Source organism: Caenorhabditis briggsae, assembly GCF_000004555.2.
Source record: "Caenorhabditis briggsae complete genome, chrIV, whole genome shotgun sequence".
Lineage (NCBI taxonomy): Eukaryota > Metazoa > Nematoda > Chromadorea > Rhabditida > Rhabditidae > Caenorhabditis > Caenorhabditis briggsae.
In genome coordinates, this window is record NC_013487.2 from 821,653 (window position 1) to 838,365 (window position 16,713).

At 34.2% G+C, this 16,713-nt stretch overlaps 2 protein-coding genes across 2 annotated transcripts in view; one reads left to right on the top strand and one right to left on the bottom strand.

Annotated features, from left to right (window-relative positions):
* Cbr-map-2 overlaps positions 1 to 1,606 on the top strand; it is a gene marked incomplete at both ends in the record, with an annotated part of 5,330 nt that extends 3,724 nt beyond the window's left edge. The window contains 2 exons of the mRNA XM_002632416.1: positions 116 to 688; positions 1,484 to 1,606. Coding sequence (XP_002632462.1) covers positions 116 to 688; positions 1,484 to 1,606 — 696 coding nt within the window. The remainder of the gene's footprint in view (positions 1 to 115; positions 689 to 1,483) is intronic.
* A 1,636-nt stretch (positions 1,607 to 3,242) lies between these two features.
* CBG13687 lies at positions 3,243 to 10,787 on the bottom strand (the record flags this gene model as incomplete). The annotated part of the gene is made up of 9 exons (XM_002632417.2): positions 3,243 to 3,535; positions 4,009 to 4,302; positions 5,088 to 5,209; positions 5,254 to 5,595; positions 8,610 to 8,902; positions 9,305 to 9,433; positions 9,494 to 9,635; positions 9,689 to 9,960; positions 10,662 to 10,787. The coding sequence occupies 9 exons, from the start codon at positions 10,785 to 10,787 to the stop codon at positions 3,243 to 3,245; spliced, it is 2,013 nt and encodes a 670-aa protein (XP_002632463.2).
* Between the last annotated feature and the right edge of the window lie 5,926 nt (positions 10,788 to 16,713).

The window sequence follows — 16,713 nt, forward strand, 5'->3', positions numbered from 1 at the left end:
ACAATTTTAGCATGATGGCCTAGAAAACTCAAGTTAGACCACCATGCTAAAACCAATGAAACCGCGAAAAGTCCAAAACCCCTCTTTAATTGCTCCTAATTACCTCTAATTACAGATCGACTACGGAATCCACGTGCGCGGACGTCTCATCGACTCCGCCTTCACCGTGCACTTCGACCCGAAATTCGACCCCCTCGTCGAAGCAGTCAAAGAAGCCACAAACGCCGGAATCCGCGAGTCTGGCATCGACGTTCGTCTCTGTGACGTCGGAGAAGTTGTCGAGGAGGTGATGACGTCGCACGAGGTGGAGCTGGAAGGAAAGACGTACGTCGTCAAACCAATCCGCAATCTCAACGGCCACTCGATCGCTCAATACCGTATCCACGCTGGCAAAACGGTGCCAATTGTCAAAGGAGGCGAACAGACGAAGATGGAGGAGAACGAGATTTACGCCATTGAGACATTCGGATCCACCGGAAAAGGATACGTTCATGACGATATGGAGACGTCGCATTACATGAAGAATTTTGAGTTGGCTGATGAGAAAATTCCGTTGAGACTTCAGAAGTCGAAGGGACTGCTCTCGTTGATTGATAAGAATTTCAGTACACTCGCGTTCTGTCGTCGTTGGATTGATCGTCTTGGAGAGACCAAGTACTTGATGGCGTTGAAGGATTTGTGTGATAAGGTATGGAAAATTGGCCCCTCGACGGGACGAAAAATGAACTGAAAATAAGCGAAAACGGCTGAAAATCACATTTTGGCTGAAATTTCAGATTTGACTGAATTTTGTCGCCAATTTTCAGATGAAAATCGCAAAATCATAGGCTGAAAATGACCAAAAAATGGCGTGATTTTCATTCCGGTCATTTTTGAGATATTTACCATGGTGGCCTAGAAAACTCAACTTGCAAAAGTTAGGCCACCATTTAAAAATAGCCTAAAAATGGTCTAACGTTAACCTGGTGTGTTTTCTAGGTCAATTACCATCGTGGCCTAGAAAACTCGACTTGCAAAAGTTAGGCCACCAAGTCAGAATGGCCTAGAAAAAATACCCGGTGAAAATCAGGTTATTTCTAGGCCATTTCCCCCTTGGTGGCTTAACTTTTGCAAGTTGTTTTTTCTAGGCCACCAACTTTTTGGCCTAGAAATGGTCAGATATGCACATGTTACGTTTTCTAAGGCCATTTACCATGGTGGCCTAGAAAACTCAACTTGCAAAAGTTAGGCCACCATGTTAGAATGACCTAGAACACAAAAAAAAGAATATCAGTCCGTTTCTAGGTCATTTCAGCTTGATGGCCTAACTTTCTCAACTTGCGTTTTCTAGGCCACCATTGTTTGAATGGCCTAGAAAATACATTACGTGAATATCAGATCATTTCTAAGGCCATTCACCATGGTGGCCTAGAAAAATCATGTTGAGAAAGTTAGGCCACCGTTTCGATATATTTTTGAAATCGCTTAATCTCTAATGTTCCAGGGAATCGTCGATCCATACCCACCACTTTGTGACGTCAAAGGATGCTACACCGCCCAGTGGGAGCACACCATTCTGATGCGTCCAACGGTGAAGGAGGTCGTCTCTCGTGGAGATGATTACTAAATTTTTGGTTCATTTTTCTCTTAATTTGACCTATTTTGACCAATTTTTGGCCTATTTCCCCCTTATTTGTTTATTGTTTTTCCACTTCTATTTGACTCCGCCCACCCCCCTGTTGTCCCCAAAATTTCTACGTTGTTCTCTGTTAGTAATCTCTCCATCTCTCTCTCTCTGTCTTACTTGTTAGTGCTTCTTTTCTCGTATTTTTATTTGTTTGAAAGTGTCTTTTTGGCTCCAGAAAAATCTGGAATTTTCAGAAAATTTGGATTCTAGAACCCTGGAATTTCGAGTTTTTTGGAAAGTTCACATTTTTTAGAAAACGCTGGAAATTCAACAATTATTTTCGTGTTATTTTTTATTGTCTGAAAACCCCCACCACCACTGAAAATTTTTTTTTGTGAGAATTTTGTAACTAAACATTTTAAAAACGATCTGAAAATGGGTGAATCCAAAAATAGAAATTTTGAAACTGGAACATTCAAAAAAAATTGAAAGTGGAAAAGTTTTGAAATTTCTAAAAGTCTCTAATTTTTCAACCAAATTCGGCTTCAAAATTTTATATAAATTTCATCAGAATTTGAAAAAAAAATTGGTTCGAAGGTAATTATAAAATCTTTTAATTTTTGAGTTTTAGAATTGAAAAAAATTTCGAAAATATTGAAAAAGTTATAAAAATTCATTGAAAATTAGGAAAAAAATTTCGGTTGCAAAATTTTGAGAAACTTTATTTGATAACGAAAGTGAACAGTTGATACGTAATTTTTTTTTTAATCATTGAAACTTTCAATTATCAACTTTAAATTTGAAATAATTTTGACACTGACTAAAATTGCCAAAAATCAAGAAACTTTGAGAATTATTCCTAAACTAAAAATGTTTCGGTTTCAAAGATTTCATATTTATCGCTATCAACAATTCGAATGATTTGTACGATTGATTAAAATTTTTTTTTAATTGTAAATTTGGAAAAAAAAGTTCAAAAACTCAATTTTTAGAATTTTAGAATGAGCTGAACTGATCCAGAATCTGAAAACTGAAATTTCCAGAAAAAAAATCGTTTCAAAATTTTTAAATAATTTTTATCAGAATTTCATAACACACGAAAATTGTTTTAAAATTTGAAAATTCCAATTTGAAAATTTTGGAATTCAACTAACTTTGAAATTGACTATAACGACCCTAAATTTAGAAAGTTGAAAAATTGAAATTTTCGAAAACAAATTTTTTTTGAGTTTCAGATTTTCGATATTTATATCGAATTTCAGACAGATTTTTTGATAAACCAATTGTTCGGGGTCGTAAAATTTTTTAAAAATTCGTCAGATTCATACCCACAACCATTTTATTCTCCAAAAAAATGTTTTTAATCTATTCTTGCACTTTGAGCACCATTTTCTCGCTTCGTATAACAGATATCAAAAATGTGTCAACTGATAAAGTATTAATCATTTTATGAACAATCTTTTATCAGTTGAGCACTTTTTGATATCTTTCATAGAAATTGAGATAATTGAGTTTTAAGTGGAAAAAGGGATACAAAGGATATATGTACAAGAACGATATGCTTTGGAAATCAATTAAGAATGGGATTACAATAAAAATTTAAAAAAAAGGACTACAGACCAAAATACAGTAATCTTTAAAACTTCAAAGTTCTCAAAATCTCCTCATCCGCCTCCACAGGCAAGGTTACGGTCATTCCATCAACCTGTTGCTGAGCACGACGAATGGCTTCTTGAGCCTTCGAATTTCCGCTCCAAGAGCGACGAGCCACTCCATTTGGCACATCCCAATTTAGCATTCCCTCGGCTCGACGAGCAGCGTCTAAGGAGCCATCTAGAACCAGTCCAAAGCCTCCATTGATGACGTCTCCCCATCCAACACCACCTCCATTGTGCAGCGCTACCCAGGTGGCGCCACGGAATGAGTCTCCTGGAGGAATAGTAATTTATATCGGTTACTGTAAGAGATATTGAAAAGTTGTCAATTGATGAAATGTTGCTGATAATATGATAAACATTTTATCAGTGGATCACTTTTTGATATTTTTACGGGAAATGTGATATATGGGCTTAAAGTTGACAACTGTTTTTACTGTAAGGATTAGAGTGACCTAACTTTCCCAACATGATTTTTTAAGCCGCTAACTTTTATGACCTAGAAATGATCTCATATTCATCTGATGTGGTTTCTAGGCAATTTTAAAATGGTGGCCTAACTTTTGAATGTTGAGTTTTCTAGGCCACCACGTTAAAATGACCTAGAAAACACAGCAGATGAATGTTCAATAATTTCTATGCCATAAAACTTGGTGGCCTAGAAAACTCAACTTGCGAAAGTTAGGCCATCATGACAAAATGACTTATATGGCCTAGAATTTACTCTTCCATCCTCTTCCAACCTACCAATACAATTCTGCACAGCCATATCCGCCGTAAACGCGCTTCCATCATAAACATTCGAAGTTTCACGGAACGGAGAATCGGTTCCAGACACATCATGATGGTCCCGAGAGATCACAATTGGTGCGGAGACCCTTCCAGTTTTGACCAAATCGTTGAATGCGGCAGCCAGAGCTACACGTCCAGCACGATCGGAGTACAGTATTCTAGCTTGGGAGCCAACGACCAGCTCGTTTTTTTCAGCTTCCTCTATCCATTTTTTGTTGTCCAGATATTGTTGTTTAACGTAGTCGGGTACTGTAATCAGTTTGCTTACAGTATAAGAAGTTTTCTTTTAAAAAATTCTAAAAATTCTGTTCAAAAATCACTTCTCTAACTTGTCTAGGAACCGAGATACAACGATTTGAAGTATTAGGAGGCTAGAGACGCCAGACGACGAGACACACTGCGTCTCTAACCTCCTAAACTTCAAAGCGCTATATCTCGGCTCCTAGACGGCCTGGAGATATGGTTTTAGTCCCAGATAAAAAATATGTATTGATTTATTGGATTTTGAAGGAAAAACAGAGGAAAGAGGTTGTGGTTCTGCGGTAGGTCAACTTTGAGCCAGTTTATCTCGGTTCCTATGAAAGCTACCAAAAAGTTGTCAACTGATAGAATGTTTATCATATTATCAGCAACATTTTATCAATTGACACATTTTTGATATCTCTCATAGGAATTGAGATAATTGAGCCCAAACTTAGAGGAATGTGAAAATTGCGAATTTCGATTTTGGGAATTTACGAATTTCAAATTTTCAGAATTTTGGATTTTAAAAACTTGAGAAATTCAGAATCTCAGAATCTCAGAGTCTCAGAAATTCAGAAATTCTGGAATTCAAAAATTCAAAAATTCAAAAATTCAGAAATTCTGAAAATGTGAAATTCCGAAAATTAGAAAATTAGAAAATAATCCGAAAAGTGGGATTTTTCAAATTTTAAAAATTTTCAATCAATTTTGAAACAGTAAATTCCAGCTTTTAAACTTCAAAAGTTTTTGCTGGCCTAGAAACCCCAACCTGTAAAAGTTAGGCCACCTACCATTCGACTCCTTCAACTCATCAATAATCCGGCATGCTGTCTGATCGGTCAATCTCAAATCGTCAGCCTTTCCAGAAGTACAAACCCAACGGAATGGTCCGAAGCCCATGGAGAAGATGTCCCTTTAAAAATGTTTTAATTCAAAAATTTTTTTTTCCTAACTCACCCCATAATATCCTGCATATAGCTGGGATATCTAAACGACTTGTCATCCTGCGCATCCTCCCTCAGCAAGTTCGCTCCAGCGCGATGACACTCCAGAAGGAATGCGTTACCGTAATCCCAAAAGTACATTCCTTTGGCAGCGATTTTGTCGATGGCGTTGATCTGTCGGATCAACGATTTTTGAACTAGGATTTTGAATTTCGCGGGGTCCGATGTCATCATTTCGTTGGATTCGTCGAAGGTGAGACCGGCAGGGTAGAAGCCGCCAAGGAAGGGGTTGTGGAGAGAGGTTTGGTCACTTCCTAGCTCTACAAGGCATTCGGGCTCTTCAGCGAGACGTTCCCTGGAATTTTTTTTAAGTTTAGGGGTTAAAGAAACGGAATTTTTGGCTTACGGTAGTTTCCCTTAAACTTTCTCTAAGCTTGTCCAAAGCTTGTTTGAAGCTTGTTTGAAGCTTGTTTGAAGCACACTTCCTTCAAGATCAATTATCTCAGTTCGCATGATACATACCAAAAATTTGTTAACTGATAAAATATTGAAGATATTATGCTGAATATTCTTATAGTTTACCAATTCTTAAAATCTCTGATAGGAATGAAGATAAATGAGCTTGAATTTGACATACCAGCACGCGCCTTTAAGCTTCCTTTAAGCCTAATCTAAGCTCTTATATTTCGTTTCCTGTGGGAGATATCAAAAAATTTGTCAAGTGATAAAATGCTTGGCATAAAATTTCCCATATTTTATCAGTTGATTATTTTTTGATATCTCAAAAAAACAACAAAAAAATCGGTCTTTTTTCATTTTTGGTGCTTGAGCAAGAAAATTTTTGAAAAAAGCTATCTATAAATCGGTGATTATTCAAAGTTTTTGCATATATCAAAATATTGAAACCGAAAATTGTTTTTCGAAATTATTCCGATTTCTAGATTTTTTGGACATTTTAGTCGATTCCAAATTTTGAAAAATTTTAAAGTTGATCGTTTTTCCAACTTGATCACTTATTTTAATAGCGTTATCAAAACTTGATTTTTATCTAAATTTTGATTTATCTAAATTTTGAAACCTAAAAATTTTTTTCCGAAAATTTCAATTTTGGGTCAGATTACGAAATTCAAGCTGTTACAGAAAATATGATACTTCAGCTCAAAATGTTAAAAATTTGTGATTTTTAATTTTGGGGAAACGTGCAAGAACGTCGAAACATTATAAATTTTGATAGTGATAAATATCGAAACACTGAAACCGAAAAACTTTTAAAAATTAAAATTTTCGAAATTTGCAAAAATGCTGAAAATTGGATTTTTCAAAACTATAAAAAGTTTCGATGCCAACATGTTTATTTCGATTTCCAAACTTTCCAAAATTCTAGTCACTTTAAAGTTTTTTGTTCAATTCTAAAGTTCAAAAAGTTCCAATTTTTCAAATTTTCCAAGGTTTTATTTGAACCCATTACGTTATCAAATTCTGATAAAATTTATACAAAATGTTTGAAACCCAAAAAAATTGTTTTCGAAAATTTAAATTTTTCGGGTCAGTTTAGTAAATTACAACTGTTTTAATTATTCAAAATATTCAAATTAGAAGAATATTCAAAATTACCAAAATTACAATATATTGACTCTTCAACACTAATTACTTTGCTTCCTATAAAAGATAACAAAAAAAAATGTCAACTGATAAAATGTAGGAAATTTTATGATAAACATTTTTGTAGTTTACAATATTTTGTTATCTTTTACAGGAACCGAGATAAGCTAGCTCAAAGTAAGCCTACCCACTACCGCCTTCAATTTTCTAAACGGACCCAAAAATTGAAGATTTTGAGATTTTTTTCGGCTTCAAATTTTTGATAAACATATTAATTTTAAAAACAAATTGGTGAAGTTAATAAATCTTGGCAAAATTTCGAAAGATTTTGAAATTTTCAATGTTTTGAACTTTAGAATTGAACAATCTTTGAAATAGAGGAAAATTACCAAAAATCTAGAATATTAGAAAAATTTTTTATTTCAAAACTTTGAAATTCATTGCTATCGAAGTTTTGAATCACTTTTGATTGATAACTTCTTAAAAAGTGAAAAAAAAATTTCAAAAAGAATTTTCAATTTTTTGATAAGAATTTAACTCATTTTTATTTTCCCAAACTTCAAAAAACAATAGTATCTTGCACTTTGAGCTCAGTTATCTCATTTCCCATTTCCCATATCGAAAATTTGTTAACCAATAAAATGTTTGTTATAAAATTTCCAATATTTTAACAGTTGACAATTTTTCGATATCTCTCGTGGGAAACGAGATAATTGAGCTCAAAAAAAACCGAAAAAGTAGTTTTTTTTCAATTTTTGAAAAAATAAAATGGTTGTGGGCTTGGACCAGAAAATTTATGAAAAAAAACGCTCTGAAATCTATGGTAAATCAGTGATTACTCAAAGTTTTTGTGAAATTCTCGAAACCGAAACAATTGTTTTCGAAATTCTTCCAATTTCTAGATTTTTCTGTCACTTGGTCTTTCAATATCGTTATCAAAATTTGATAGATTTCACAAAATTTTGAAACCCAAAAAAATTGTTTTTCCGAAAATTTCAATTTTTAGGTAAAATCACGAAATTCCAGCTGTTACAGAAAATGAGATATTTGAGCTCAAAAGGGGAAAAGTATTGCTTTTTTTTTATTTTTTCGTGTCAGTGGGACTGGTGTAGAAATTTTGAGAGTAATAAATGTCAAATCTTTGAAACCGGAAAGTTTTATTAAAGGTGGGGGACAGGAGATTTTACGGGGGATTTTTGGGGCCAGAGTATGCATTCTACCGTAACGGTGTACAACGCTTAATGTCACTCTGCGTACAGCGGTCGTCCTCGCCTTTATGTATGCAATCGGGCGCCCGCTTTAGTTTCGCCCGCATGGCTCAGTCGGTAGCGGCGCCGCACCTTCAATACTCGCCTCGACAAGTTCAACTCCTCGAGGGGCATATTTAAACGGAATTTCGGGAACATTATTTTTTTCAGGTCCCCCCACCTTTAAAAAATTTTAAAATTCGAAATTAGCGATAATGCTGAAAATTGGATTTATCAAATTTTACACTGATTATCTCAATTCTTATGAAAGATATCGAAAATTTGTTAACTAAGAAAAAGTTTAGTATAAGATGCCCTTCATTTTTTTAGTAGACAACTTTTTGATATCTCCTACAAGAGCGGAGATAAGCTAGCTCAAAGTTGACCTACTTCCTTCTTAGCACAACGCGCCTTTAACACTAATCATCTCAGTTCCCATGCTAGATATCAAAAAAGTTTAACTAATAAAATGTTTGTCATAATATTTCCAACATTTTCTTAGTCGGCAACTTCAACTCACCACAAATCCACAACATTCCCCAAGTATCCAATACTAATCGCTTCTTTCTTCTCTCGATACTCCTTAATCCACCTAACAATTTCCTCCAAATCTCTCGAATAAACGTCCAACCATCCTTGTTGGTGTCTTTTCAAAAGCGCCGTTTCACTGATCTCAGCAATCACTCCAATGCATCCAGCGATTTTGGCGGCCTTCGGTTGAGCACCACTCATTCCGCCGAGCCCTGCGGTGACGAACACTTTTCCGGCGAGGGAGTCTAGACCCATACGACGGCCGGCGTTTAGGACAGTGATCTGGAAATGGGAAATCTGAAATCGCGAAAAAATTTTACTCAAGAAGGTTTAATTTTTTTGGCATTTTTTCCATAGGGAGTCCTAATAGAATCATCCAGAAAACTTTCATAGAAGGACCACCTTTTACTTTGAGCCTGTATATCTTGGTTCCTGTAAGATATATCAAAAAGTAATTAACTAGTAAAATGTTTCTGATAATATGATAAACATTTTATCAGTTGATTACTTTTTGATATCTTCTACACGAAATAAGATATACGGGCTCAAAGTTGACGGTTTGGGGGATAAGAGTTGAAAATCGGCAACTTTGACTGCCCTAAAAAAGTATTTCAACATTTTAAGATTTGTCTGAAAATTTCAGAGTAAACTAAACAAAAAAAGAGCTAAACTTTCCCAACTTACCGTAGTCCCATGAACAATTCCCTGTGGTCCAATATAGCAAAAGCTTCCAGCGGTCATTTGACCGTATTGAGTCACCCCTAAGGCAAAATACTTGTCATACAACTCCTTAGTACTGTAGCTTGGAATCATCTGAAAAGTGTATTTTTCACATTTTTTGATTTTTGCAAATTCGCTCCATTGCTAACTAACCATTCCATTGGTTACTGTCATTCTGGGAGAGTCCGGAGTGGATGGGAATAGTCCCAAGGGGTGTCCAGAGTACAGTACCAGAGTTTGGTGGTCCGTCATACTGTAGAGATAGCGGAGGACCAGCCGGAATTGGATCCAGTTGCTGAAATTTGAAATTTTATTTCAAGAATCCCAAAAATCCCAAAACTGAAATACCTGAAAACCTGACCATTTCCTCCATAAGTAACCAACTCCTGTGGAAACTGAGCAACCCGCTTGTCCAAATTATTCAGAATCATCAGAATAATCGCTGATGCCTTCTCACATTTGGCGCCAATTTCCGAGACGGGAGGTGCGAATAAATCGAAATTTGGCATGAAACGAAACGCATAGATATGACCAAAAGTTGATAGTTCTTCAGCGAATTCTTGGGACAAAAGGGCGTGGTGCTCTTTTGGAATGTAGCGAAGAGCATTGCGGACGGCGAGCTGAAGTTTGGAGGTTGGGGTTAGAGATTTCAAAAAATTGTCAACTAATAAAATATTTGTCATCCTATCAGCTATATTTTATCAGTTGATTAATTTTAAAAGTCTTTGCAGGAAACCAAGATAATCAGCTTCAAAGATACGGTACGTTACGAGTTGCTGAGCGTAGAATGGTCACTTTGACCTCAAATATCTCGGGTTTTATGAAAGTTAACAAAAATTTGTCAACTGATAAAATATTTATCATGTTAAAATAAACATTTTTTCAGTTGACTAAACTTAATTATCTTTTACAGGAACCGAGATAATTAGCCTTAAATATACTATATCCCTTGCTTCTATAAGGGAAGACGGACCTAACTTTGACCTAAAATATCTTTTTATATCAATTGACTTTTTATCAATTGACTAATTTTAGATATCTTTTATAGGAACCGAGATATGTCCACGAGGACTACACGGTTGGGTTTTTCTGGTTTTTCACTGTTCTACTAGTTTTTCAGACAGTTCTGTAACCAAATGTTCTAAAAACAATCATTTCGCAACAGTTCCAAAATGGTCAGTTCTGAAACGTCACGGGTCTAAAAGGTCGCGGTTCTGAAATGTCGCGGATCTGAAATGACATGTTTCTGAAACACCGCGCTTCTGAAAAGACACTGTTCCAAAATGTCGCGGTTCTAAAACGTAGCTGTTCTAAAACATACCATTTTCTCAGCTTGAGTCAAATTACATGGTCTTTTTGGAGCATGCGCCACATTTTTGGCACGTTGCTCCGTTGGATACTCCAGAAGTGGAGCGAATGGGTCCACGAAGAGTGAGGAGATATGCATTTTGTAGTTTCTGTAGTCCAGAGTGGTCGGCTGAAAATTTAAAATTTTATATATTGAAGTGTGAAAGACGAATTATGAGCGGAAGTTAACAGATAATTGTTTTGGGAAACGGTATATCATTATTTGAGGTTTTCAGATTTGGGAATTCAACAAATTCTGGAATGTTAACAGAAAGTTTAACGGAAGAAACAGAGAATTTGAAATAGCAAATTTTTACCAGAAATTAAAAATCCGATTTATTCGTTATTTATCATTTTTAATTTTGATAGTTGAAAGTCGGTATTTTATATTAAAAGTTTTGAATCAAAAACAACTTTTTTTTCTCAAAAATAGGGAACACGAAACAGTTCAATGAAATTTTTGAAAAAATTGAAACTGGAATTTTTCGAAAATCTGAAAATCTTGGAAAATTTTCGATATTCCAAAAGTTGGTAAATTTGAAATTTTGTCAATTTTATGACTGAAAAAATAATCTAAGCTCTGAAATTGAAAAAAAGCATGGCTAGCAGTGATGGAAGGAATTTCCGTTTCCGTTTCCGTTTTCCATAAAAACCGCCATTTTTTACAGCGGAAACGGAAAAAAAATGTAAAAACAACGAAAACAACAAACTGAAACTGTCTTGAAAAAAAGCATGAAAAGTGATGCAAATATGGTCTTTAAACGTTAAAAAGTGTATATTTTTATGTTTGAAAGAAAAAATCCTGAAAAATAGACGAAAAATAGAAATTTCCGTTTTCCGTTTCCGTTTTCCATATTCCGGAAAAATGCATTTTCTCCCAACACTGATGGCTAGCGTACAGTACCGGACAAAAAGAAATCAACTTTTAGTTTTTCGAGAGTATCTCAAAAACTATGAGAGCTAGGACTCTGAAATTTTGTATGTATGTTTTTGAAAGGCTCAGAAATATTCCAGAAAAAATATCAAGTCCGCAGACACCATATCAGACGCGCAATTGCTAAAAAAATCATATTTTCGAATTTTTCAGTTTTTCAGAGTTTTCACTTTTTTTGTTTTTTTTTCAATTTTTTTTCGGTTTGTTTGTAATGAGTTTTGTTCCTATAGATGGGTAGAAAACATAACAACAAAACGTCTACTTTGGCGGTCCAAGAAGCGGTCGTTCAGGGCATCCAGATGGGTCTGAAACGCAAGGATCTGGCTCTTCAATTCAACCTTGCAAAATCATCCATTACTAGGATTTATAAGAGATATCAGGTTAGGGAATCATGTTTATTTATTGTAAAATTCTTGTTTCAGCTGCGACAAGGCGTTGTCATTCGAAAATCTCCGGGAAGACCACGGAAAACCAATCATCTCACCGATCGGAATATAGTGATGACCTCGAATGAAAGTTGTGTCATTGAAAATGGGAATTGTGGAACAGAGAAATTTGTAAAAACAAAAAAAAGTTACATCGAAATTTTCCCAAAAATCAGACAATTTTGTAAAACAACACTTATATGATAGTACTCCTTTTAAAAAAATTACGGAAAGATTATGAAAAAATTGAAACAGAAAGTTTTCAAAAAAAAATTGGAAAGTTTGGAAACATTTTCAGAACTGGCTAAAATAGTTTTCATTTCACTTCTTTTCCCAATTTTCCGAACAAGTTCTTGAAGGTTTTAGAAAATACCATTTTATTCAATAAGGAAAATTAACATTTTTGGGAAGCTCCGCCCACTTTTTTCTACTGTTTCGACAATTTTGTATTAAGGAAATTTTCGTTAGTTTTGTTGATCGTGATATCGAGTATGCTGTTTTTATAACTTTTCTGGAATTTTCCATATTTGCTAAATTTTCAAGGTTTTAGGAATATAGACAATTTCATTCGATACAAATCAGAAAATTTAGCTTTTGAAGCTCCGCCCCCTATTCTTTACTGTTTCACAAATTTTGTATCTGTTGTAGAGTTTTCAGGGTGATCACGAATTGATAAATGATCTTTGGATTTTGATAAATAAAATTTTTCTTTTAGTAATTTTCAGTTCTTTTTAGAATCTCGCAAAAAATTTGGTAAAAGTTACACATATGAATTTTCGGAATAAATCGAGAGACGACTATTAATGCTTTGACAATTATGGGGAAATTTTGGAAATTTTGAAACGGAAGTTTTTTTTGAAATATTAAATCTTGAAAATTTCCGAAATTTAAAAATTCTGAAATTCAGAATTATTGCAATTTCTAGACCGAAAATCTAAAAACTCTGAAATTTTTGACAAAAAAGATACTGTGATTTTTTTCACTTTTTCAGAATGAGATCTCCCACCAAAATGTTCATGAACGATTTTTCCAAATTCCAATAATTGGAAATTTTGAAAAAAGCTAATTTTTAGAGTGTTAGGTTTGGGAGTCAGTATTGCTACATGATGATTCTAAATAATACTAAACTGCCGAAACAGAAAAAAAATATATAAAAACAGATAAAAAAAACTCAAAAACTCCGAAAACATTGTAAAGTTCCGATATCATTTTTTTAAAAATTGCTTCGAAAATTCATATGTTTAACTTTTACCAACGTTTCTTGCGAGATTCTAAAAAGAACTAAAATTACAAAATATTTCAATCAATTCGCTTACTGATCACCCTAAAAATCCTACAACAGATACAAAATTTGTGAAACAGTAAAGAATAGGGGGCGGAGCTTCAAAAGCTAAATTTTCTGATTTGTATCGAATGAAATAGTCGATATTCCTAAAACCTTGAAAATTTAGCAAATATGGAAAATTCCAGAAGTTTCGGGAAAAGTTATAAAAGCAGCATACTCGATATCACGATCAACGAAACTAACGAAAATTTCCTTAATACAAAATTGATGAAACAGTAGGAAAAAGTGGGCGGAGCTTCCCAAAAACCTAACTTTCCGTATTGAATAAAATGATATTTTCTAAAACCTTCAAAAACTTGGAAAATATAGAAACATTTTAAAACTGCAAAAATTTCGGGGAAACAGATTAAATCGAAAAATGGCAACTTCGATAAAGATCAACCAAACAAATACAAAATTGTTGAAACAGTAAAAAGAAGTGGGCGGAGATTCCACAGGCAACCTAAATTTTACGATCGCCTGTTTGGATGTTCGATCTCATTAGGTTACAACCACATTTTTCTCTGGTTCTCTCTCTGGTTCTCTCTCTCTCTCTCTCTCTCTCTCTCTCTTTTCTAAAGATTCCAAAATCATCCCTATTTTATTGGTCACTAGTCCCATCTCACCACTTTCGCGCAAAACGATAACCATAACATTTGTCTGCGCTCTCTCGATTTCTCATTATCTCTCGCCTATCAGAACACTCCTTGACGACCGTCGTCGGCATTTTAAACGGTACTAAAATTCGGTGATTCTGAATTTTGGTGAAGAAAACAAATATAGAAGAAGAAGGCGTTAGGGGGACATTCTGAATTTTGGGGGACACTGTTTTGCAAATAAAAAGCTCGACGAATTAAAATGCAGAAAATTGTTTGAGAAATTGAAATTGGGAAACAGAGAAATTGAAATTTGACAAAAATTTCTGAAAACAAAAAGAAATTCTGAACGCCTTTTGATCGTTTTAAAATCTACGTTCCCGTGACTACTTGAACCGGTTCTAAATAAACAGAAAACTTGGAACCGAAAAAATAATATCTCAAAATATCCAATTTAGGCAAGTTAGTTACTGATTGGGATGATATGAATTGAAATTGAAAAAAAAAATATATTTTTGAAATTTTTTGGAAACTTTTCCAGTACAAAATTTATATTTTTGGAAGTTCGTGATGTCCTTTTTGAGATATTGGAAATTGGGTAACAATTTGTAAGAAACAGAGCAATTTAATTGATAACATTTTATGCACTATTTTAGGTGTTGCCAGAGAATGCGTCTTAATTTTTGATTAAAAATGACAAAACTGAGATAATCTTTTAAAAAATAAGCAAAAATAGAACATGTTCTGGATATTTAAAAAAGCACGAATTTGGAGCAGAATGCTGCATTAAAGGAGGCCAGACACCAAAAAAAAAATTTTTTTCCTTACATTTTGCATAGAGAACCCCCATGAGGGGTTGAACTCATGACAGGCAGCTAAGGGGTACAGCGCCGCTACCGGCTGAGCTACGGGGGCGCGAAGGCGCCTGACGACCGATGGTCTACATAAGCGCGGCGCGATTTCGTCCCCCGAACTGTCCCCCGAAATTTTACAACTTCATTTTTCATCTCAATTATGATGAAAAATCCGCAAGCCGGCAACATTGGTGTTTTTGATATTTTATATTATATTTTATTGTCATTCTTCGTAGTTTTCAGCAATTTTTTCAGTGATTTTTAAAATAATTTTGGAGCCCATTTGCAATAATTTTATATGTAAAATTAGAACAATGTTTTGGAAATTAATACTTTTGTCAAATGGTTCAACAATCATGCATCAAAAATTTTGAAAAAAAAAATGAGGAAACAATTTTCAGGGAAATCGAAATTAGGAAAATGGAAGAAGAATGCTGCATCGAAATTTTCAAAAATAATGTGAAGTTTTTAAAACAGTAATATTTTTTTCAATTTAAAATTTCCTTTTTTTACATCGAACCGTTGAGGCGGCAAATTTGGTTTTTTCATATTTACCTCAATTTTAACCAATTTTATGCCATTCTTCACTTTTATTTTCGTCAATTTTTTAGTGATTTTTTTCACTGTTTTTTGAGAGAATTTCCATTTTTTCTTAATCGATGATAGCGTTCGGCTACTATGTATTTTTTCTGTCCTTCCAAAATTTTTGCATATTTTTCCTGTCATTTTTTTCTATATGGGACTATCCTGAATATTTGTTGAGCTTTTCGAAAATAACCAAAAATTCCAACAGATTTGTTTAAAAAATCAAGATAAAACTAATCATTTTAATTTTAAATTCAGTTGAAATCAAATCTTGATTATTGACAAAAAAAAACTGTACTTATAAACGGAATGGATGAGACAGAAATGGTTTTTTTCCAACGAGTTGAATATTTCAAAATGATTGGCAACAATATGATTGAAACAATGTCATTAAAAACCAGGTTGTGAATATATGGAAAATTTGGAACCGAAATAAAATTATTTCAAAAAATCCAAATTTGCCAAATTAGTTGCGGATTGAAGTGCTTCCAAAAATACCGTAAAACCTCTAATAGAACGACACCCGGATCGTCCACTTTGAGCCTATATATCTCATTTTCTGTGAAAGATATCAAAAAGTGGCTAACTAGTAAAATGTTGCTGATATCCTGATAAGCATTTTACTAGTTAACTACTTTTTGATATCTTTCAAAAGAAGTGAGATATATAGGCTCAAAGTAGACGATCCGGGTGTCGTTCTATTAGAGGTTTTACGGTAAGTTTAAACTCAAAAAGTTTTGATATGTTTGGAAAATTATCAGAGCGAACATTTATATTTTTGGAATTAAATATCCGCACTTCGATTCAAGGGAGCGGGTCAGAAAGCGCGCCCCCCAGCAAACTCGTAGGCCAGAAGAAATTTAATAATTTTGAATTGGACGCGGGTTTGGTCTAGATCATGATCTATTACTTCAAAATCAACGGGTTGCAACGCGCGCTTTTTCGCTCATCGTTCAAAACTTTGAACCTCAGCCAACGAAGTTCGGCAGCGAATTTAGAATTTTTCCAAAATTTACTGGAGTGCGCTTTCTGACTCGCTCGCTTGAACCCAAGTGTGTCCGACTGAATAGTTAATAAAAACGTTTGTAGATATAAATTTTTTGAAACAAAACCATTAAAAATTGAAAAAAAAACTAAATGATGGTAAATTCAGGTGGAAGTTCTGAATTTTGGGGATACTCTTTCATTAAAAAGGATACAGAGGATTGAAATGGGGAAATAACTTTTTGGAAGTCAAAAAATTGAATGAGGGAAAATTTCAGAATTTGAAACTTCTAATAAATTGGGTTAGCAGAAAACCAAAGTTCT